This window comes from Salvelinus sp. IW2-2015, linkage group LG30, assembly GCF_002910315.2.
Source record: "Salvelinus sp. IW2-2015 linkage group LG30, ASM291031v2, whole genome shotgun sequence".
In the NCBI taxonomy this organism is placed as follows: domain Eukaryota; kingdom Metazoa; phylum Chordata; class Actinopteri; order Salmoniformes; family Salmonidae; genus Salvelinus; species Salvelinus sp. IW2-2015.
In genome coordinates this window covers 2,087,402-2,109,601 of record NC_036869.1, presented here as the reverse complement: position 1 = coordinate 2,109,601, position 22,200 = coordinate 2,087,402, and the positions used below count along the sequence as shown (strand labels likewise).

Sequence of the window (22,200 nt, the reverse complement as noted above, 5' to 3'; positions counted from 1 at the left end):
GAACAGGCCGAATCAGCAGGGGACTTAGAAAATAGTCTGCTACCAACTAAGGCCGTCGTGCCTATTGTGCTTCCCTTGGTTAACACAAGGCTTCATGGTTTTCTCTCTGTTTCTTGGACTTGTTTTTGGAAGTTGCATCAAGATACTGTATGTCACTCTCATGGTCTGATGTTTCTCCTGACCATGTGATCAGACCAAGAAAGACTCTTGGCTTTAGTTATAGCCTTTAACTGGAGTTTTTCTTAGTCAGGTCAAGTGGCCAGGAAATTCCCAGACCCCGATTTATTCTCATTGGTCAGATTTCTACACTCTATTGTCTACCATGGGTGAATGGGTGTYCATTAAATTAAGTTTAGATATTTCAAATGTCTCTTGCATTAAATCCAGGTGAAACTGATACTGGTGCATTAACACAGAGCTTTCTCTCACAGCACTTAGCACTCTATTAGTCCACTTAGCCGCTCCAGGCCTGGAAACAACTGTTCAACATTATTTTGGCTGGCTACTGTCTCTTTCTTTACACACGTTTTCAGTCCAGACTAGACCACTACCCAAGCAGCTCCTCCCATAGCAGCYCTCACCGCTCTGAGGTAAAGTTTCCTCTTGGTACAGATCTAGGATCAGCTTCCCCTCCCCCAATCCTAACCGATGACCTTATTGTCCCCTTCTGTCTGGGCTCCAGTCAGGTGAGTGTGGAGTGGGATGAAGTTGCTCCAAGATCCTGATCTTGGGTCAGTTTTGCATTTCCTCCACAAATGGTTATGGGTAGGATCGGGGAAAATGCAAAACTGATCCAAGATCAGGGTCTAGGAGCAACTTAATCCCACTCCTCACTCACCTGCCTGGAGCCCAGACAGAAGGGGACAATAAGGTTATCCAGAGAGAAAGAGAGATGAGAGAGAGACAAAAAGAGAGTGATAAGAAGATGGACTGAGGAGAAATATAGGACAGAAGGCAGCCGGAATCATCATAATTAGTAGTCAGTGCCCCTCAACCCCTAGTCCTTGGACTACCTCTGGTCCTTGGACTACCTCTGGTTCTTTGACTACCTCTGGTCCTTGGATTACCTCTGTTCCTTTGACTACCTCTGGTCCTTGGATTACCTCTGTTCCTTGGACTACCTCTGTTCCTTGGACTACCTCTGGTCCTTTGACTACCTCTGGTCCTTAGACTACCTCTGGTCCTTTGACTACCTCTGGTCCCTGAGATGTTGCTGATTGGTCCCTCAGGAGGCTAGCTGTCACCAGTTGATCCAGTTCTCAAGTGCTAGTATTAATCCAAGCTGTTATCAGAACAGTACAGTATGTACTCAGCTACTGTGTCTTACAACTATTAACACTGTTCTTGTCTGGCAGCAACTCCAGAAGAAGTATTATGGTCGGCCTCCAAAACGAAACACTCCCAACTCCAGTACTTCATCAATGGATCTGATTGATGGTCAACTCTACATCAAACAAAGATTCAGTCTGCAGGTTTATGAAGCATCTGATTCTGATAGGATGCGGGTGAACCCTCCCCCTCCTCTGGGTCTTTTGTTGATTAATTAATACCACAAGTGCAGCAGGCCACGCTTCAGTAGATTTATTCAGCACAGAAGGCTAATAAACATATTATTGAGAAGACAAGGTTGAAAAATGGCAAAGGGACACATCAGGTTTGTTTTGGCCTGGGTGGCGCTTGTTCCATTCTCCAGAGAGCTGCAGATTACTGGTCTACCGGCCACCCTTTATTGACTATTCAATGTGGGGGGAAAAATGGCTTTGTATAATAACTAACCAACCCTATGGCGGAAAGAAATGTTGGCTGCTGTTTTTGTGCAGAACATAAAAAAGAGAGAGAAAGACAGAAATAGAGAGAGAGAAAACGTTTCTGACTGCAACTCATAAACCTCACTTTATTTAGACTGACTCGTACACATTATTTGTTCACAGGGAAAGCTTTCTGTCTCAGGGAAATATGTTCCAGCGTTTTCAGCTATCTCTGTGGGGGAGGCGAGGGGTAGTAGGGGGGTGGAGGAGGAGAAGAGAAAGGGTTGGTTGGATGAACTCTTGCCAGGTGTTGTTGCCATGGCATTCCATTAGGTGACTCCATAGAGCCTCATCAATAGCTGAATGCCAGAGGGAGGGTTCTGAGGAGTGACTGAGTGGTTCTAGAACGTTCATCCTCATCTTCTGGAGCAGTGCATCATGACATGTGATGGCTGGAGGAGGCATCAGCCACTGGAGGGTTGGCTTCTCACTGATGTTAGGTGTGTCTCTGTCGATTCTCCACATGCTGGGGAGGATGTGCTGCTGAATGATGCTTGTGTTTGATTGGGTTTGAGCATCTCAATTAGATCAATTATGTGCTGTGTGATGGATTGTGGGTAGGATTGTCTGGATGTATAGGGCCAAGGCCATGAATGTGAAAGGTAGTATGGATTTAGCTTTTTATGTAAGATTTTTTTGGGGTGCAGCATTATTACATGTTTGGCAGGATCTATTTTACATAAAGCCTATGCCTCAAATTCAAAATATCAGTGTCACTTTGTTTTAATAATTTCATTACCATGCATGATGCGCTAAAACATTATCCAGATTAAGATTCAGATTATCAAACCCTTAGTCAACAACAGTATATCCATAGTCTTGAAGTTTGGGGCATATTATGATAATTAGCAAATTATGTGATATTGTCACAAATGTGATGATAATTGATATACAAAACAGCCCCATTAGTTCTATCCGCCTATTCATACTAGCTCAGATGATATAGCGGTAACTGTGCATATTACAAAAACTGAATAAGCCTCTCTCATAGCTAGTCTTAGCAACTGTTGCTATGTGTAACATTGTTGACCTCTACCTCTCCCTCACTCTTCAAATGAGGAGGACAAGCCCATCGCGTAACGCTGTTGAAAGCTTTCCGCCGCCAGGCCTCTGGAGCCAAGCGATGACCTCTGACCCTCTTCTCCATGTTTCCTCATTACTTTTTAATGTATCCACGGTTACTTTAGCTGCCTTCCACACTATTCTCCCTGCCTGGCAGCCTAGATCTTAATGGGAGGAAGCACCTCGCTGTTCTTCCTTTGCATAGGGTCTACAAGCAACACACAATTTGTGCTTAATTTTTATTAACCAAAACAGCTAGCTTCTGGTCTGCGTTGCCAAAGCTCTCCCCAGGCAGACGGCCGCCAGCCCTATTTCCTGCCTGGTGATGACAGAATAAGCCCCTGCAACAGTAGGAGACCAGGATGCCTCAGAGGCCCTGGGAAATGCTGCTGTCGTGTGTGAGTGCATGTGTGTGTGTATGCGCGTGTGTGCGTGTGGTCTGTGAGATAAGGAGTGTCGTCTCACCAGCGGTGGTGTTTTGAGCTCTCTGAAATGCATTCACTATCATAGCGACGTCGTGTTTACCGCAGTGGGAGGCAAACACGGTGTCACAGAGGAGAGCCGGGGAAATGTGAGACACAGTAGAATGAGCAAAATACATACATTAAGACTCTCTGTATTCACTCCAGCACACAACAGAGATAAAACTAATTTCAATATAAATGGAAGACATGTGTGTCTTTTATGTCGGCTTTTTGAACATCACTTATGCTCACCAAGGAAATCTCAACTAGCAGAAGCTTAGTTTTGCTTGGAAGTCAGGATGTCAATGTTAATTCTCTCCCCGTTGCTAAGGAGACACTCTCTGAGAGGGCGATGATTTCATCCCCCTGGTCACCGAAGCTTTCAGTCAAAGGACTCTTTCTGTGGACAGTGTTCTCAGTGATGCAGAAATCTCTCTCTCTGTGTTGTGCAATCAGATACAGAGGAACATCTCCAAATCAGGGGTTCTCTCTGTAGGCATTGAGACCCGACACAGAAGGCCGCTATTGATTTTCTAATGGTGGAAAACGTCCCCCCTGCAAGCCTATTTAGAGTAGTTACTTTACGGAGTGCCTTCTCACCGGGATTGTCATGCCGGTGTGACGATGGTAGGCTATAGTTATCATTTCCCCTCACATACAGTAAGCAACGGCTCAGTTTCTTTAAGTTATCAGTATCAAAATGCTGACAAGGAGAGAGACACATCAGCGGGGAAATTGTCAACTTCAAGACAAGTTGCTAGGGAGCTATTGTAAACACTAAACATTTCAGGCTGTCAAACGTTCAAAGGTGGAAATCAGTGACACAAATAGCTGTTATGCACTGCCTTCAAATGAGCCCTCAGTACTTCACCTCTCTGACTGCCCCGAGCTGCCACTGAACATTCTGTAAAGGTCGGAGTATGGGGAGGCTGGAAATGACACATGGCATAGCACGCATACTTCCACTTCATGAATATCAAGAGAGTTGTTCTCCCTCTACAGGGATAGAGGAAGTAATATACAGTATATCTCCATCTTTGTGTGTACCTGATATTGGTCTATCTTCATTGTTATGTCTCTACCATTGGTATGCATAATGTATAGTACCTTTGGAGTTGTCCTTTGGTTCCAGTCAAGAGTCCTCAGAGGCTGCTTCCATTGCACCACTGTTGTCTTTGTTTACGTATAGAACCACAGAACACACGGCCCCAACATGCCCAGTCTTAGTAAAGAGAACTGAGTATCACATTCTTTTCTGAACTATTTATTTAGATTTAATACAATTAGATTGAAATATTAAATATTACATTCAATGCATTTCAGGAGCTGTAATATTATTAAAAGAAAAAGCATGTCAGAAAATAGTTTGTCTTCATTCTACACAGGCCTACACAAATAGATTGAAAGTATATGTGGTAGTAGAATAGACGCAATATTGCATTCAAATGTGTACTGAAATAAGGGTATTTATTACTCATTATTCAGGTATTCAATACTTATCCTTTCACTGTGAAAATAATTTTATTTTTTACCAAAAAAATCATTTTTACAAAGAATAACATTGCACATAACCCAGCCCAATCACTGGAAGTAAAACAACATATAAGACGAGACCTCAAGTGATGTCAGCTAAGTCCATATGCAAGTGACAGAGAATCGAGAAAGAGAGTGCGGCTAAGCAAAGGACAAGACAAAAATGACAGGGAATTTTGCGCCTGAATCCTTTTAGTAGCCCAGTGACACATGAATGAGTGGAGAAAGAAAGAGAGAGAGGAAGGACGGAGAGGCAGAGAGAGAATAAGTGAGAGAAAAAAAGTAGACAACCAATTTGGGAGTAATGCAACTAAAAACAGACAAGTGTAATTTCATCCATCTGGGCTGATGTGTAAAAGCGCTGCGCCGAACATTCCCCATGATTCCCACTGATTGATCTCCTCCCTGGACTGAAACACCTATTATTAGCCACGAGCCTAATAGCACCAGGATGGCCCGCCGCTCTCCGAAGGGCCAATTCTCTGGTCGGTCATCTCTCCCCTCACTCTATACAGCTGTGGAAACCAACAAGAGAGAGAGGGGGTGGGGGAGGGTGGGGGATGGAGTGAGAGAGCGAGAGAGGGAGTGGGGGGCGAGGAGGTCTGGGTGAGAGTGGGAGAGAGAAAGGGGGGGCAAAGTGAGGTGGAGGAGATTGAGAGGGGGATGAGGGGGTGGTTGGAAGAGAAATAGGATGGAGATGGGAGAAAAGAGAGGGATAGGAGGATTGGGTGATGAAGAGAAAGAGAAATATAGGGTTGTGGAGGGTGACAGGCAGTTGTGGTGGTAGTGGGGTAGAAGTAATTAAAAACATTCCAGGGTTGAAACGGAGAGAAGAGAGAGTGGAGAGATGGTGAAACAACAATGAGGAGCGGGAAATGCAATACAAACGGTTAATCATACAATTTGATTGAAGTATTTGCCATTTATCTTCTTATGTCATGATATTGAAACAACAAAATGTCTTTGTTCCATTTCAATCATTGCATTTCCCGTAACGATTTCACCCCTCATTGTTCTTGTTCAAATTCAAGTGGAGTTGTGCTCAATATTTATTTTGTAAAACGGTCAATTCATTTAAGAAAATGTGAAAACACTCTGACTTCTAAAGATTTCATGATTGAAGCTGCAATTGGACGTGATTGCCATCATGATGACAGTACTCACGTGACAGGAAAAACAACCAGCCCTAATAAATGTGGTTAGACATAGCTTACTCCTACTCCATATCAGAAGTTGGCTGGCTTTCTTTACATCTAGCTGGACTGATATTAGCTTTACAGGTTATATAATACAGTATACCCCACTCTGAATACAAAGACAGAGGGTCACCAATTTGTTGAATGCATCAAGATAGTATCTAGTTTGCAGGTTGATCCAATGCAACCACTCATGTTTCAACCCAATGGAGACCAATGGTGTCATAGCTACATGTATGTAGTATTGAAATATTTGATATGAGAGAGGTGAATGAGTCATTTTTGGTTGTTGTTGCATCATTGACTTTTGGGTAATCGTAGTCATGATTTAAGGTCTTTGGTCCTTAGTTAAGCACCCATTCAGTCTCTTTTGAGTATTTTTTAATGAGCCCTTTGGTGAAGTTTGTTGCATTTCAAAGCACACTGATCACAATGATTGGCTAGTTGGGTCAAATGGCCAGAAGTCTAAAAGTCTAAAACCCTCAACTTGAAAATGGCAGTTGAAACTAATGGAAATAAGAGCTTGGGTACTAAGGCAATGCATTAATAACTAAATGATATGGCTAGCAATTCCAGAGTGACCATAAAACCAATGCCCTCCTTATTCTGTGATCCAGAGCTCCGAAAGTCAAATGTAGTTTATAATGGTTCAATCAGTAGTAAGGCTGGTTGGAATGGCTAGCTCGCTGTAACTTCATTCAGTAAGGCTGGTCTGAATGGCTAGCTCGCTGTAACTTCATTCAGTAAGGCTGGTCTGAATGGCTAGCTCGCTTTAACTTCATACAGTWAGGCTGGTRMGAATGGCTAGCTCGCTGTAACTTCATTCAGTAAGGCTGGTCTGAATGGCTAGCTCGCTTTAGCTTCATTCAGCAAGGCTGGTCTGAATGGCTAGCTCGCTTTAACTTCATACAGTTAGYCTGGTCTGAATGGCTAGCTCACTTTAACTTCATACAGTAAGGCTGGTCAGAATGGCTAGCTCGCTTTAGCTTCATTCAGTAAGGCTGGTCTGAATGGCTAGCTCGCTTTAGCTTCATTCAGTAAGGCTGGTCAGAATGGCTAGCTCGCTTTAGCTTCATTCAGTAAGGCTAGTCTGAACGGCTAGCTCGCTTTAACTTCATACAGTAAGGCTGGTCTGAATGGCTAGCTCGCTGTAACTTCATACAGTAAGGCTGGTCTGAATGGCTAGCTCGCTGTAACTTCATACAGTAAGGCTGATCAGAATGGCTAGCTCGCTGTAACTTCATACAGTAAGGCTGGTCTGAATGGCTAGCTCACTTTAGCTTCATACAGTAAGGCATAACATAATGAACATAGTTTCCTATTCTACAGGCATTGTGGCATACATAAGTACATAAGTGTTTACAAACGTTATCATCTGCATAGCATCAAGTCTCTCTTCCTCTTTTAATATTAGCCACGTGCAGAATGTCATTCACCTATATTACCTTATCTACCCTATAAGCAAGGCACAATAATGTGCATTCCTCACACTTGCTGTTTATCCAATGGTCACACTTTTGCAATTATCACCTTTCTCTCTCTCAACCAATGGCCATAAATCTTGGAATGTATTTATATGTCAAATTTACCCATGTTTTCTTACTTGCTGCATTACAGGAAAAGAAACCGACAACCCTCCACCTCCCCACCACCATCACCAGCTAAGGCCCATCACTGGAACTCCTTCCTCCCAGCGCGGGGGGATTGGATGCCAGCTGCCCCTCATAGGACTACCTGCCATAACAGCATCTGGCTCCGAGCTCGGAGATGAGGCCATTCCCCAAACTATTTCATATTGAATTTTGCCTCTGTTGTTCATTCAGTTAATGAACGACAAAACCTTAAACTCGATTGAACATATTTTCTCCAGATCCTGTTGAGTCCAGTTAACCCACCTCTATAAAGAGGAATATTAGGCTGTATATTAATGTATTGTCATCTCCATCCATTTTGTTGTGGCTTATGTCTTTTAGGAAAATGTATATTTAGCATTTTACTGTAGCATTGGGATATGGACAAATAAGACTATTTCTCCTAGAATGTACGTGAAAACAATAAATGCATTTTGCAATCAAAGCCATGGTAACTTTAATTCAGCTTTCAAAACATTGGCCATGAGTAAACTCCTTGTTCAAAATGCAGTTTCAGGTAGGTGTTTTGGGGGGCGGTGTAGACAATAGTTAGGAAATATAATCTGACAACTCCTGCATTGTCGTTTTTATGAGAACCATGGCAGCCCAGTGAATGAGTTGGGCTGTCAGTCACAGTGCACATGACCAGGTGTGAATTTTTTTTCTTTGCTTTTTTCCGCCTCAGGTCACTCTGTGCTCTTAAATTACATGCTCCTTTTGTTATAGGCATAAATGCATTGTGTGTGCCACTTCCTCAATGGTTCCCACTTTAGTCAGTGCAAGTTCTCTTGTTTAAGCAAATGTAGGTCAATTTGCTCAAATTTGATTGTGAATTGTGTTTTCTGCTAGGTGCAACTCCTGTTCTGTCCAACTGCAATGTGCCGTTGGTTCTGTTGCATCAAGGATTTTAATTTCTCTCAATTTTGTTGAAATATTTTTCATTTTCGATGTTATTCAAATGTAAGCCTTTCCCAACCACAGGAATATTCCTTATTTTACTTTTTAGAAACGCATTGTAGGCTCCTTTTTTTCTGAAAATGTACAGAAATGCGATTCTCATAGTAATTTTGCATAACGGTCTGTTAGCCGTTATCCTCTCTACTGAATAGTGTAATATGTTTATGTTCCGTACTGTATGCCACATATATCATTAGGTCTGAGGTTTTTTACATTACATCCGTTCACTTATCCCTTCCAGTGGTTACAGCGTGATGTAGATTACTTTACCCACAACAGCGTGGTGCAGGCTAGAGGATTTTACCCACCAGTCGACATGCATGCACAAGCAACTCAGTCATATCAGAATTTAGCTAAATTCTGAATATGATGAAAAACTGATTATGATAACTTTCTAGTGAGAATTTAAAGGTTTTAAATGTTTTTTGTTGTTGTTTTTTTACCTGCCCAGCAACTGTGAATTGGGCCTAGTTGTTTTGTTTTTAAACTACAGCACACTGATGTGAAAACTGTTGATTTATTTATGTGCACTATCCCAGTCCCCATCAACTAAATTGCATAAATATGTTTCATAGTTTTCCATATCCATCTTCCCAACGTTTGTTACCCATTCGTTTGTTTTGTATTTACTAAAAATGTAATTACTTCTATTTTCTGAGATGAGGACAGCAGACCTTACTTTATCAAACCCCAAAGTGTGCACTGATCTATCTATCTCGTGAATTACCAGCTCATGACCCCAATTTAGCATCCCATGATTTGTCATAGAAGTATTGTCTCTCGCACCGTGAGCCATGCTGCACAGTGTATTAACTATTAATACACTCCAGTGATTGTAATACATCGCAGTATGGAGTAGAGATGGCATTGCGGACAACTTTATAAGAATACCCTGTTGGAGTTATAGCCACCTGCCTGTTCAGACTCAAATATGCACAATAACTCCTCTTCAGTGGAAGGCCCCGCCGCGGGATCTCCGAGATGAATATGTAGATTTTTTTGTTTTATAGTTGAAGATCAAAGGTGCAGTATCGTAGTCTGCGCGGATTAAAGGGTTCTTCAAATATGATCAGTTGCAGCACCATATTAGCCTAAACTCAAACCAGGAAAACGTTTACACGGGGAGCCTACATGCAAATAGGCCTGTTATTGTCACATGATTTCTGCTTTGTCACCCGTGTCCGTGTGTGTGTGTGTGTGTGTGTGTGTGTGTGTGTGTGTGTGTGTGTGTGTGTGTGTGTGTGTGTGTGTGTGTGTGTGTGTGGTGTGTGTGTGTGGTGTGTGTGTGTGTGCGTTTTGCCGTTTGCGTGCAGGAGCTAACAACAATATGTAATAATGTCATAATACAGTGTAATAATTCTGATGTTAATGTTATGTATAAAATAATTAGCCTATATTAATAGAAAATAATGTATTCGATAGCAATTCTATGTGAATATATGTGAAATTGTGAATATGTATATATTGTTTTGGGATGTAGACTACAACAGTGATAACACTATTGAGGCATTAAAATATGAATGTAGCCGTGACGTTTAGGGCACCATTGACAGTTCTAGGATTTTCGCACACATAGGATTTTTTTAACCCAAAATATGTCATTGCATTTATTGTTGACATTTGTAAGTTGCACGTACTAGGCTATGCATGCTTACTATTCTTCAAGAATGGCAAAAAAATGTATATTTACAGTATGGATATAGAGGATAAAAGACATATAACACCAATTATATTTCAGGAGGTTTGGAAATAATTTAGCTATTGCCTTTGAAGTATATTAGAAGGATATGTGATTTGCAAGTGTTAAACCGAAGGCCTTACCGCTGTGGCTGCAAACGAAAAAATTACGAAATGAAAAAATGGCTCACGGCAAGAAAAGGAATCTTTGTTTGTCCCCCTTTGTTTACCAGGAGGACTTCTTCCTCCCATTTTACTAATTCATTTTAATGGCTTTCAAACTGGAAAATGGAAATGTTGCTCTTGCCCTCTATTTCGACAGCAGCGTCCTGGCAACATAACACTTTTCTATCATCAGGGATAAACGGCATCGAACAGTACATTCTGATAAAAAAAAACACATGATTGCTGGCCTTCCTGTCTGTCATCTCTCGGGGAAATCCTCTCCTTCAAACCCGAGCTGTGTGCTGTCAGACCTAATAATGCCGCGCATTAAGTCGAGAGAGAGAAAACGCATCAAGAGGGAAGCCACAGTGTTCTTATTTGTCCCCGTCGAAGATAAAAGGTGTTCGGCTCAGCCAGCAGCATAATTACGATTAATTGCTGCGTAGACATCTTGGTGGAATAAATCGACCAATTTGTAAATTAGTGATAGGCCTGACTCATTATGCTCTTCCTGTAAAAAACACTATGCAAATAACGTTAGGCCATATTGTGAGATGGGTTTGTATTTGCATAACCAATATGACCATCACAATAAGTAAATGTTTATCCTCAGTATAGGCTATGTGTTTACTATTAGATAGACATTCACTTGATATAAACCATCAGGGAGAAAGTCAACCTCATGATAAATTCATTTGGGAAAAATGCTTGTTTTTTAGATGTTGGGTTGGCACCTAACAAATGGTGTTCATGTAGTGACCACTTTCTCATATTGACCATGAATAACCTCAACAAAACAATGTATTCTGAGTGTTTCGGTCATTCACAATTTGGAGAAAATGATCAGAAAATCGCTTTATTGGTGTTTCTTAGTTGTTCGTTCGTTTCCAAAGATCGGTCTTAGCTTCAGGCTGTTTCAGTCAACGGAGTAATCATTAAAAAAGTAAACATCGAGTGTTTCCAGAGATGGCGAGAAGAAGAAACAGGCGAGCTTAATTAGAAAATGTGGTTTGTGTGTGTGAGTCACCTTTTAGTGCAGTAGTTTGGACTGTGTTGAATAAAATCAATTTGACTACAGAGGGTAATGGTGCAGCTCCTTGTTAATGTTTAATAATTGAGGCCAAAACTAGTTTTTTTTCGACCACACTAATTGCCAGTCAGTCCCTAGTTGTAGCCTATACCTTCACCTACCTATCCTGCTGTTATGCTATTATAGAAATCGTAATGTTTGGGTTGAGTCTTCCTTGTATTATATGATTCTGATGATTGAGAAAGATCCCTTGGCTTCAATTGAAATGAGTCAGATCAGTGAGTGTAACACAGGGATGGGCAACTTTGATGGGGTTGGAGGACACAAAAATATCTGAACTCATGAGGGGCCGCAGTTGCTCAAAATATTTAAGTTGTAGAGTTGATTTCGTCCAAATCTACACATTTTGCCATTAAGTGTAGAAAAAATGTTGCTGTTTTGCGGCAATTCTATACATTTTTCCATGGGGCGGAGAGAAAATATAGCAATTTTATAATTCATTTCATGCACATTTTTAAGTTTTAGAGTTRATTTCGTGCAATTATACTCATTTCGCCATGGGTGGAGAGGAACATTTATAGCTTTTTTGCTGGGGGGTTGATCCGAGGGCTTTCACCGCCAGCTGCCCATCCCTGGTGTAGCCTATTCATTTTAACATGTAAATAAACAGCAATGTTTTGTTATTGTGACCGTAATACTGTATASTCTATATGGATGCCTGGATGATTTACGTTCCAAACTTTTACGCAGAGTCGTTGTGCGTAAAAGTGCGTAGGTTTTGGTGAAGGGTTAGCCTAGCTCTGCTATGAGCAAACAAGGAACGCCGTTTGGTGATGTTTGGGGGACTGTGGATGCTCATTGCTCCCCTTCTGATGGATATTACGGTCGGTGACCCTCGTTAGACAGCTGTGTTTCGGTGACCCATCTAAGACAGCTGCGTGTGGTATCTATCTGCGTTCGCTTTCCCCTCGCCACTTCCCACACAAAGTAGCGGTGGAAATCCATCGACGCCTGTAAGTCTGTGAAGAGCCTATGGGTTTGAGTTCTGGAGAAGAGAGACACTTTTAAATGCTTCTGCTGGACTAGACTGGCAAGTCCCCACGTCCCAAACGTTTATGAAAACAGAGCTCTACAATCAAGGAGGTGACATTGCATACATATATCTCTGCAGAGATATGAATGTGTTTTCTGCGGGCTACATGTTAACGCTCAATTACGATTAAACATATGTCGATATGTTCAACACAGAGAAAATCGTCACAAACACATGTGACTCAAAGACATACAGACACAGACACACACACGCGCGCAGACACACACAGATGCGACAGGCTAGCATAAAGACAGGCAGCCATAGTCATACACACATGCACGCATTCACACACACACAAACACACACACACACACACACACACACACACACACACACACACACACACACACACACACACACACACACACACACACACACAGTTCCTGTTCGAAGAGACTTATAAGGCAATAGGCCTTTACCTCAGTAATAATGTTTGATAGTAACCACTGTTATTATTATTATTAGTCATAGTAGTATTAATATTTGTAGTATTAGTATTATTATTAGTAGGCTATAGTATTTATTTTAAAATGTGTTGTATAGGCTATTCATATTGTGCATTATGTTTCTCTAAAAGGCAGACTTTTTGTGCAAGTAACTCATGCAGTTGCAGTTTAGGAATCCATGCCTATTCCCAGTGGTTTGACGTTTGAGTGATTTTAGAGAGTGATCTATTACCGTTTGTAGGACAGCTTGAATTAAAGACCACTTCTGTAAATCATCACAACCATTGATTTCAAGCTGAAGGTCAATCACCTACTACTCAGCCCAAAGCTAAAATATTTTTTCATAGCTGCCATTTGATCATTATAATATAAACATTTGGTCAATTTGAGGCATAATCTCCCCTGAATTAGGCCCCAAAATAGAAATAGCTATAGCCATTTAGGTATTGAAAAGAGAGCAACATATGTAACTATGCCTATCTATTTTTTACATGTATGTGAGTATGTAGCTATGTACGTATGCCAAGAGTATTCTCACAGTCTCATGTCAGAATTAGAAATTCATCCATGTTTCTCAAATGTCAAATTTCAAATTTGTTCCAAATGTCAAATTTCGAAGTGTTTAATTTTAAGCTTAGGCATTAACTCAAAATGTTGGAATCAGAGGCAGATGCTTGTGCCCATCCACCATCCCCGTCCACAAGGCCCTAGCAAAACCGAACCCTACTTGAAGGTAACAGCACTCACTGTTGCCCCTAGTGGCCGGTTTCCACGTCATCGCCCGAGGTCCTCAGACATGGATGGACGTCGAATACTGATTTGTATCACAGGTGATCTAGCTGTGTATGTATGTACAGTACCAGTCAAAAGTTTGGACACACCTAATAATTCAAGGGTTTTTCTTTATTTTACTATTTTCTACACTGTAGAATAATAGTGAAGACATCAGATATAACACATGTGGAATCATCTAGTAACCAAAAAAGTGTTAAACAAATCAAAATATATTTTAGATTTTAGATTCTTCGATGTAGCCACCCTTTGCCTTGATGGCAGCTTTGCACACTCTTGGCATTCTCTCAACCAGCTTCATGAGGTAGTTACCTGGAATGCATTTCAATTAACAGGAGTGCCTTGTTAAAAGTTTATTTGTGGAATTTCTTTCCTTCTTAATGCTTTGAGCCAATACGTTGTGTTGTGACAAGGTAGGTGTGGTATACAGAAGATAGCCCTATTTGGTTAAATACCAAGTCCATATTATGGCGAGAACAGCTCAAACAAGCAAAGAGAAATGACAGTCCATCAATACTTTAAGACATGAAGGTCAGTCAATCCAGAACATTTCAAGAACTTTGAATGTTTCTTCAATGTTTCTCAACATCAAGTGTTCAGAGGAGAATTGCTGAAAATAAACCACTACTAAAGGACACTAAGAAGAAGAAGAAATTTGATTGGGGCAAGAAACACAAGTAATGGACATTAGACCGGTGGAAATCTGTCCTTTGGTCTGATTAATCCAAATTTGAGATCTTTGGTTCCAACCGCCGTGTCTTTGTGAGATGCAGAGTATGTGAACGGATGATCACCAAATGTGTGGTTCCCAACGTGAAGCATGGAGGAGGAGGTGTGATGGTGTGGGGGAGCTTTGCTGGTGACAGTCTGGGATTTATTTAGAATTCAAGGCACACTTAACCAGCATGGCATCCACAGGATTCTGCAGCGATACGCCATCCCATCTGGTTTGCGCTTAGTGGGACTATCATTTGTTTTTCAACAGGACAATGACCCAACACACTTCCAGGCTGTGACCAAATAGGAGAATGATGGACTGCTGCATCAGCTGACCTGGCCTCCACAATCACCCAACCTCAACCCAGTTGAGATGGTTTGGTATGAGTTGGACCACAGAGTGAAGGAAAAGCAGCCAACAAGTGCTCAGCATATGTGGGAAATCCTTCAAGACTGTTGGAATAGCATTACAGGTGAAGCTGTTTAAGAGAATGCCAAGAGTGTGCAAAGCTGCCATCAAGGCAAAGGGTGGCTACTTTGAAGAATCTAAAATATATTTTGATTTGTTTAACACTTTTTTTAGTTAATGCATGATTCCATATGTGCTATGTCATAGTTATGACATCTTCACTATTATTCTACAAAGTAGAAAATAGTAAAAATAAAGAAAAAATCTTGAATGAGTAGGTGTGTCCAAACTTTTGACTGGTACTGTATGAATGTATGAATGTATCTATGTATACTTTATGAAATTGTTCAGCATCAATATAAGCAAATATACTTAATCTGAAAAAAATTATGATTATAGCAATTGTGTACATTGCATTTATAGCTTACTACTTAGAAATATAAATGCACCACATCATCATATTTGAAATGTTATGTTTCCCCCAAAAAAACGATAGCCTACGTCCATCATCACACTGTGTCCTCAGAACATTTAAAACAAACAAATCCAGTGATCTTTCATTATTTTCATCACCTCAATAATCTCCACTGGTGTACAGCTTCCTATCACGCCTGCGGGACACTATACGTTACATTTCCACATTTCACAGAAAACATGTTCGGAGGTCATACAACTGTCACGGTAGGTAGGTGATGCTTCGGTCTCTCCAAAAGGTAATGAATTATAATATCTTAAGTGTTAACTAATAAAGTACCGAGATAGTGAAGCAACAGCACGGAAAAGCCCCTCAATGTTTGGCTTGTGCCATTCAAATCCGATTAGATAAGGTATGGATCTGGTTTCTGTCCTGCGTGTTGAGGTGAAACTCGGGATGAGGCATTCAGGGATGGCGACGTCTAGGCTGTTATATCTCAGGTAAAGCCTGTTCTAATTCCCTTATTTAGGTTCCTAAGAATTGCACTGATTTAATTTATCTGAATAAATACATAAATCCCCATATAGCCTTTACCAAGAAAAATACGAAAWATTGTCAAATCTATCATGCAGAAGACGTGTCTTTCTCTGGGGTCTCTTACCTTTATGATGTCCATATAGAGGTATCCTAAAATGTCTCGTTTTTTTATGAAGGCCTTGGTTTAAAATCCGATATCAAAAGGCATTTCATATATTTCATATCTACCAACTGTCTCTGTGCTTCTCGCTTGGTCCACTGCTGGAAAATGATTATCCGGCTGGGTTGTGCACTTTTTAAATGCCACAAAGTAAATAACAAGCCTGGCAATAATAGCAAGGTACCAAGTTCTTGTTATAGAAAGGGAGAAAATTGAAACTAAACGCTGCATTTAGACAACCATTTTTGATAAGAGGATAATTGAGGCGACACTGGCGTATAATTAGGGGATAATTTATGCTATATACAGTTTTATTCCACCTTCCCAAAATAAACCCAGTCCATAATCATTACAGGCGAAATGGTCTTAATTTTATAGCTCCAATTGGAATGATGTGTGGTGTTTAATCAAAGAGGTTTTGGTTTTAAATGATTGCGACAATAATTGCCTTTTCATCACCATTTTGAAATAAATTAATGCCACACTTTGGGAAAAAACGTGTTGACGATAATGAAAAAAGAAATAATGTGCCTATGTGAAAGTAAATTTAAAGACCGTTTTATTGCATTTGCATTGATAGTTTATATTGCAACAGATTTTGCCAAACCGCAAACTGTATAATTTGCATGTATTTCATACACTCTTAGAAAAAAAGTATCTGAATTGAACCCAAAAAAGATTCTATGCTTGCTTCATATATGGCACCCCTTTAGGTTATATATAGAACCGAAATTGGTTCCATATAGAACCCTATATGGAATCCAAGGGTTCTATGTGGAACCAATTTTGGTTCAGTGAAGAAGAACACATGGGGTTCTATATCGAACACTTAGGGGTGCCATATATGAAGCAAGCAATAGAACCCGTTTAGGTTCTATCCAGAACCTTTTTTTCTAAGAGTGTAGGCCTACTGAATAAAGGATACAATCGGTTAACCACGACATCCACTCTTCCTATCTGCAATAGGACTGCATTGTTGTTGTCATCTTGTTGATTTGTTGCATGTCATTTTCTTTGAATAACCTAATCATTACGACAGTATGGAAATTGTGTCAGTATATTTCCAGGGTGGTGATACGGTGTGTTCAAAATTATATTCGTTCGTTAGGCTAAATCAAACCGTGGGCTGTGCGTAATTTGGGGTTGAGGATTCATCCTTAAACAAATTGACTATTCCAAAGGGCTTCTATAATTATTATACAAGCTTCTTGTGTTTGACTATTGTCTGTAGGACTTAGGTTATCCTAGTTGTGGCTGCGGTGGGAGTTGGTAAGGTGGGTTAACTTGCGCTGAAGTCTCCGTGAAGCACACAACTGATGACGTTGGGTTGAATGACCAATCGGAAGGCGCTGCCCTTTGGAGACAAACCATTTTACTTGTAGTGTCTGCATCAAGTCTGGAAGCAAGGATTCAATTTTAACAGAATCCACCTTAAATCTCTGCCTTAACTTTGCGCTTAACTTTGCGCCATACCGAGTGAGAAAATCAGAGGAGGAAAAAAATCGAAGAAACTAAGAAATTCAGGTGTTAATGGGACAATATCTGTCCGTTGAGGAGAGAGAGACAACAACACAGCGAGAGAACCCATTTGGACTTGAGAGAGGGGGTGAGTGCTCTCAAGGTAGAAAATTTGATGATGACCATGACTACGATGGCTGACGGTCTGGAGGCTCAGGACTCGTCAAAGTCTGCTTTCATGGAGTTTGGTCAGCAGTCTCACTCACAACAGAGCTCTCCGTCGATGGCCGCCAGCCACTACCCGCTGCACTGTCTCCATTCCGGGTCGCACCCAGCTCACCATCAGCACGATAACTCTTCGTACTCCGGAACAAATTCCTACAACAGGTCGCTACCGTACTCCTACGTGAGCCACCCCCACCACAGCCCGTACCTGCCGTCCTACCACAACAACACAACTGGCGGCCAGGCAAGGTTAGACGGCACAGGTAAGACTCTTTCCATTCATGAGAAGAAATATGCTGAATGTCGTTTTCATGAACAGCGATAAAAATGCGAATGCTTATTTATTTCTTATCAAATCGGTCAAGAACGAGATAAAGCCAAATAAACGTCCAGCAGATCATTGAATTTCGAAATAATTTTGAAATTGTGTCTGAATTACATGTTATCTGTTGACTCGTTTTTTTTCTACATCGATGTTTATTTCATGGTGTCTCTTGCTTTAGAACACTCCCCCAGATCCCATTCTATGGCCATGCTTTGCACGGGGTATAATGACAAAAGACGAATCCTCACGAATTATTCTTGGAATTAGGCGGTCTACTCGCTTTGAAAGTTGTAATTAGCATTTAATTGACATGTCATTATGAGCAATATCCTAAATATGACAGAGGATTCAAGGATGATTACAATCAGATTGAGCAAATGTGACATGTGAATATGTATTAGTGGTCTGGATTTAATATAACTAAATGTATCATATTTTCCTTATTAGATAGACCTATTTAGCCATTTAAATTGGAACTTATTATAATCTACGAAATGAAAAAACATGCTTTGGGGAATTCTTAACAATTTGTTGTGTAATATTTTTGGTCTTATGTAGTGGACTAACATTGCCCTTTTTTGTTGCAGAGCAGCAAAAAACAACAGTGATTGAAAACGGAGAAATTCGTTTCAACGGGAAAGGCAAGAAGATTCGCAAACCTCGGACGATTTATTCTAGTTTGCAGCTTCAAGCTTTAAATCATCGTTTCCAGCAAACACAATACCTTGCCCTGCCAGAACGCGCTGAGCTGGCTGCATCTCTCGGACTAACACAGACACAGGTATTTACAACACAAGAATTATTATACAGAAGGGTATAAATTATGGTATTATTATTAGCCATTTATTATCATGTATTACTCGTATTATTATTAGGCATATATCATTAGCATGTATTATTATTATTACTACCCAACAATTGCTCTGGGTGTTGTGTTGCATTGTAATACTGTCTTGTAGATGTTCTAATAATATTCAACATTTCTATTGGTCTATAAGCCTATTTATTAACATGTTAATTAATACATATTTTAATGATTGTAACATTATCTGTTATCTGGTCTTCCGTTGCCTTCCTGTTATCTCGTGCAGGTAAAGATATGGTTCCAGAATAAAAGGTCAAAGTTCAAGAAGCTGCTGAAGGCAGGTGGCAACCCGCAGGAGAGCGACCCTACTATGCCTAGTTCCATCGGCCTGTCTCCCCGCTCTCCAGCAATTCCTCCCATATGGGATGTTTCAGCGTCCAGCAAAGGAGTAAACATGGCGGCCAACGGCTACATGCCCGGTTATTCTCACTGGTACTCCTCCCCACATCAAGAGACAATGCAGAGATAGACTGCGCAAAGGGCGGGGAGGCCCGAGGCCTGACTCGAGACTTTCGAACCTTTATAGTTTTACCTGCACAATTGATTTCCATCAGCCTCGAGACAAAAGTGTTGTCCCATTCGAACAGAGATTCCTTGGCGAAAGGGTCTGCTTGTGAAGGATACTTGGGGACAAAGTCTCTGTGATATGACACACGATAAAGGAACTAACCGTATTAACTTACCAATGACTGTTCAGTGGGATTGCCTTTGTTATGCTTTCATTCATGTCAACATCTGACTGTCAATATACCAAATATAGGCTATCACTGACATTTAGCCCAACACTTGGGCACGGAATGGAGTACACTTGCGGGTTGAACATTATGCCATCTTATATTGTTGAAATCTAAACTTCACTTTGACTGAGTGTTTTTCTCGAACATGCAAAACAAAGCATTCTCTCTGTATATATATTCATCAATTTTAGTTGTACATACACTTTTTATGTTTTGTCTTTCATAAATGGAGTAAACCTTGACTTAAAACAAAGTTTCGTGTTTTGTACTGAAAGATAACATGATTGATATATGTCATACATGACTGATGAGCCCTTCCTTGTCGAGGTCCTATGGACGGTCTAAAATGTAGGTCCCATAGGTTTTTCATTCAAATATTACAGGCTATCCATCATAACACTATGTTTCCTCTTCATAAAATATAAATGTCCAACGCACTACAAACGAACAAAATAGCCTATAGTCAAATACATTAAACAACACTTGAGGAAATGAACTTACCCTGTTCCGCTTTATCAATTTATCCCGCTAAAGATGGTCGCTCCATGTCCAGTTAATCTTGTGATTTTCTGCCTCAATTATTAGAAGTATTGACAAAATGTTTTTCTCCTCTCTGCCTGTCCTAAAGCAAGACGCTAAATGCCAAGCTCCACGGGATCGATCTTTAACAAAGCATCCAGCTGCAGTCCCGTTCAATATGAAGGAGATATTTGGGACAATTTATGTGTTTTATCCAAGTGAGGCTTTTTTTCCATTCTCATAAATGCAGGCATAATTAGGGTAATTTTTGATGCAAGCCCGCTGATTACAACGTTTTTACCGTCAAAGATAATTACCTGTAATTTTCTACCACTTTTAATACTAAAAGGCATCTTTATTTGGATTTGAGGTAGCACAGACGGAACAAAAGAGGGAAATTATTAGGTTATTCATATACAAATTGCTGAGAGCAGTGAACGGTTGGGATATTATCTGAAATTACAATGTTGAAAAGAAGAATGTGAAAGTGTCTGCAGCTGTCAAATCGTGGATGCCCCACTGGCACACAGTATACCTGCATGGGCCCCACTTAACTATATGCCTATATTTGCAAATATATATATATAGTTTGATTTATTGCCCAAACTCTCGTAAACAACCTTTCACTTAAAAAGTTCCTATATTTACCGAGAGTTACTCGTAAAGCAGAAAAGTGCGTGGTGTGCGGAATTTCTTCTACCAAAGTATTTTCACACCCAAAGGACTGCCCGCAAATCACTTGCTTTTACAATAAATAAGCTTATATCGTCATAAATCTGTCATGCATTTTAAAGGATATTTTGAAAATCGTTGCAATAGGAAGAGTCAATGTGCATCAGAACTGTGAAAAGGCTCAAACAATGCACATGTTTAATATTATGTAAGTCAATTGATTAATATTATATGAACAAAAATATAGAGCTCAGATAGAAAGCAGCTGGAAGTGACAGAGGGAACAGAAGACATAATGAGAAAATCAGAACTAGCGCTAGAAAGGGGGGGTAAGGGAGGGAGGGAGGGAGATGACAACACTCCTGTGTGGTTTTCTGGCCAAGATATAGATTGATGCAATATGTTCCAGGATAACCTGATCATATTTGATCAGTTTGGCTTCTTGATTGCAATTGATGATGAAATCTGAATTGGCAAAGGTTCTCTTTGCATATAGGCCTATGGAAATAACATTGTCCGAAACGCCTGGCAAATACATAGGCTAGAATGAAAGTCAATATTTACGGGCTAGTGTTGAATGCATGCTTCTCAGATTTGATCCATTGTCGTTGTTTTATTTAGCGCGTAAGACATGGGTTATTTATCACAAAAATATAAGAATATATTCAAAATGTAACCTAGAATAAGGTAGGTTAAATACCTTTAGCCTAGGCTATACAAAACGAATGCAATCGGTATTTAAAAATTCTAAAACGAAAGGATCCAACAATCTTTCATCAAGTGATTCACAGAGAAAAAACAGCCTTACCTTCATATGATTCTTTAGCCTACAATAGTGTTAGCAGTGGTCAAAAAGGTTGGACTTCGAATGGGAACACTGTCTGCGACAGTACACGGTTCTAGTGCTCGTGGTTGAGTAAGCATATCCAGGTGTGAAAGTGCTTGAACACCCCGGTACCTCTTATATATTGCCTGCAAAATTAGCTGTTATTACTGTCACTGTTTAGTGATGGTGAGCTAGAAAAAAGCCTTCTGCAATCAAGAAGCAAGCGCATCTTTGCAAATTATAGGTAATTGTCAATGTCCAGATTATGATAATGGAGGCCTAATCCTGGAGTATAATTATTTTTGAGTGTTACGGTTGAAGCTGTCCAGTAAAGCTAACTGTCATTATTTAGACTCGATTTGTAGGGGAGTGGAACATGTTCAGTTGGAATTTAACGTGGCTCTTGATATAATGGCATGGTGTGTGCGTGCGCGTGTGTGTGTGTTGGGGGACGGGGGGTGGAGGGGGCATAAACAGTAAT

General features: G+C 40.5%; 1 protein-coding gene and 1 long non-coding RNA gene across 3 annotated transcripts; one reads left to right on the top strand and one right to left on the bottom strand.

Annotated features, from left to right (window-relative positions):
• Positions 1–4,577: 4,577 nt before the first annotated feature.
• On the bottom strand, positions 4,578–22,157 carry LOC111955213 (uncharacterized). Of its 2 annotated transcripts, none has more exons than XR_011474422.1 (2): positions 21,702–22,157; positions 4,578–5,469 (listed from the first exon to the last, which is right to left on the bottom strand). It is a non-coding gene; the product is annotated as an uncharacterized lncRNA (long non-coding RNA). The 2 variants fall into 2 exon arrangements; XR_011474421.1 differs by lacking the exon at positions 21,702–22,157 and adding an exon at positions 16,057–16,667.
• LOC111955212 (homeobox protein Dlx6a) lies at positions 16,993–19,955 on the top strand. Its single transcript, XM_023975360.2, has 3 exons — positions 16,993–18,038; positions 18,688–18,881; positions 19,192–19,955. The coding sequence occupies exons 1-3, from the start codon at positions 17,726–17,728 to the stop codon at positions 19,432–19,434; spliced, it is 750 nt and encodes a 249-aa protein (XP_023831128.1). The 5' UTR covers positions 16,993–17,725; the 3' UTR covers positions 19,435–19,955.
• Positions 22,158–22,200: the final 43 nt, after the last annotated feature.